Below are 2459 nucleotides of genomic sequence, written 5' to 3' on the forward strand. Positions count from 1 at the left end.
TCTCATCTAACACGGTGAGTTAAGAGTTTATTTCAACCAAACCAGACTTGGTGATTGTTGGAGCAGTGGAAAGTAACAAAGACAGTTTTGGTCAAATTTATTTTGTTTCTGTCCAGTTTGAATAAACATTTTACAATGACCTGCAATGTAAAATTACTGTTTTTCTCAATGGAGTCTGGTGGGCCGTAGTGCCAATATGTTTTGGTCCGAGATCCTGGTGCTCCAGTGCGACATTTTGTGGCAGTGAATGTTGCTTACAGCTCTTAAGGAAAATTGCGCAAAAAGACCTTGCTTGAAGACAAGCACTAATTTTAACACATGAATTAAGTACCCATGCAGTATGTGTGTGATGACTTCATTGATCCACAACGGGAAATTTTCTTCGTTCTAAAGATTCTTTGCTTCTGGAGTCAGTTAAGCATTAATGACATTTTAGCAGAGTTGACACTTGATGACTTATGATTTTAGCCCAAATTAGCTGATTGAAGGCTGGTATTAAGGCTCTCTTATAATTAACCTCCTCTAGATAAACTCCTTTTTGCAAGTTATGACAGCCTCTGTGCTGCTCCCCAGAAATCTGAGGTGGTGATCTTCACCATATGATGATTTTGGAAACTTCATCACAGCACAACATGAACATTTGTAGAGGCCACTTTTATTGCTGGTTACATTCATTACACCTTCTGACCAATAAAGTTAACATTGACATGTTCTAGGTTCACTGTGCATATCTTGACTTGGACACAAGTGAAAATTTATTTGAAACCAAGACGTTTTGAGCAAAATGAATACATGGTAATTAACTCAATCCTCAATCAGTAGCCTCAGGACAGTCATCTCTGTGTATGTTCTAGTTTTATCTTGCCAAACATACCCATTGTTTAGTAGGTAAACAGTTTTGACTACTGATAGATTCTCTGCAGTATGGATGTTAAGTTTTATTTTTCCCAATGATCAAGTAACAGAAAAGTAAACTACTTTCTAAACATAATATGCGGTCCCACTTGTGATGATTTTCCTGCAAAAGTGTCACATCAGTTGGTCTGCAGCTTTCAGTCTCCATTTAATCAGCCGTCAGTGCCTTTCATTTTAAATACATTACACTGTGGGTGCATCTTTAACGCACATAGTTCTTGGGATACAGCTTGAAGAGCTTCCCCTCCTGCGTGGGCTCAAATCCATATTTCTCCAGCTGTTCTTTGCTAAAAGTGCCCTCTTCAAAGTCTTTCTGGATCTGAGGGGCAACAACCTCCGCAAACACACTTTGTGCTGTAAGTGGAGGCTCTGTTCCTCTAGGGGAGCGATATGATACGTAGGGTTTGAGTTTGAATCCCTCCAAGTTAGGCACCACAAACTCAGGAATCATGGCCCGTATGGACAGAAACTTTCTGCTGGAGAGCCTCAGTCCAGTGGGCCTCGCACCCCTGCCTTTATTATGAGTCCTTGATCCACGTTTGCTGGTGAACTCAGCCATTCTGTCCGCTCCTCTTACCAGACCCCTCATCAGCGTGGATAACACACCCATGGTGCCACAGCGTTTTCTCCTTCCAGGACAGAGAAAACCTGCGGAGAATTAACGATTGTTTTACACTTATATTCTAGTGAAGACACCACAAGTACAACACCCAAAGAATACCTGAATTTTGCCACCAACACGTCAGCTGTCGTGTTATTTCTTTAAATTGTCTAAGGATTTATATCCTTGTAAACACGAGTGGACAAAGTATGACAATCAAGGGAGTCTTACGAAGCAATCACCTGGAACAATATTTTTTTCTGGCACGCAAGCGTTAACTTTCCTCCGTTTGTTTGTTTCCGCTTACTGAATCAATTGAGGGTGTTAGCGGTTTCAGGTAAAGAAAACCTGCGTTAAATTTCTAACTTATGTTAGAGAATATTTGAAAGTGCTGTGATGCCTACTGTGTACGATTAACTAGCTAGCTAGCTAGCTAGCTAACGATAACTTAAGAGCCAGCTAATGTTGCACCGTATGCTGGCAAGCTAATTGTGGATTTACACTAAAATGGTAGATACAATTTAAATGTTATAATTTTAAATTACCCACAAATTCATAAATGGTTAGCGTTATAAAATTCGACTCCTCTCACCTTGAAAGCACACTGTTGGTCCAATGTAAGTAATGTGCCTGACTGTCTAATGAAATGCTCAGTGATTGGCCGAAAGGCAACACGATCCACCAATTAAAATCCTAGATACTAGTATTGCGCTGTCGGTGATTGGGTTGCATCAAGTGAGCCAGAGTTACCTAAAACACAGACAAATTACCCTTCAAAATAAATGCTTAAAAGGCACAATCGTATTTGCAAAGCAAAAATATATCTCTGTATCTCTGTTAATGTTTAGCTGAACTATGGATATACGTTTTTATCACTAAAACGTAAAATCCAGCTATTGAACTGCACGCTACATCCTCTTTGAAAACAGTCTACTGTGCCTAC

General features: G+C 39.9%; 1 protein-coding gene across 2 annotated transcripts; it reads right to left on the reverse strand.

Moving 5' to 3' along the window:
• Positions 1-635: 635 nt before the first annotated feature.
• On the reverse strand, positions 636-2260 carry mrpl41 (mitochondrial ribosomal protein L41). 2 transcript variants are annotated; one of them, XM_044196466.1, is made up of 2 exons: positions 2109-2260; positions 636-1563 (listed from the first exon to the last, which is right to left on the reverse strand). In XM_044196466.1, exon 2 carries the CDS (start codon positions 1523-1525, stop codon positions 1118-1120), a length of 408 nt encoding a protein of 135 aa, XP_044052401.1. In that variant the 5' UTR covers positions 1526-1563; positions 2109-2260; the 3' UTR covers positions 636-1117. The 2 variants fall into 2 exon arrangements, with proteins under 2 accessions (XP_044052401.1, XP_044052402.1); XM_044196467.1 differs by lacking the exon at positions 2109-2260 and adding an exon at positions 1759-2062.
• Between the last annotated feature and the right edge of the window lie 199 nt (positions 2261-2459).

This window comes from Siniperca chuatsi, linkage group LG5 (assembly GCF_020085105.1).
Source record: "Siniperca chuatsi isolate FFG_IHB_CAS linkage group LG5, ASM2008510v1, whole genome shotgun sequence".
NCBI lineage: Eukaryota > Metazoa > Chordata > Actinopteri > Centrarchiformes > Sinipercidae > Siniperca > Siniperca chuatsi.

Coding starts and splice junctions, on each gene's coding strand:
- mrpl41 (XM_044196466.1), bottom strand. CDS start 1,525: ATGGGTGTGTTATCCACGCTGATGAGGGGTCTGGTAAGAGGAGCGGAC.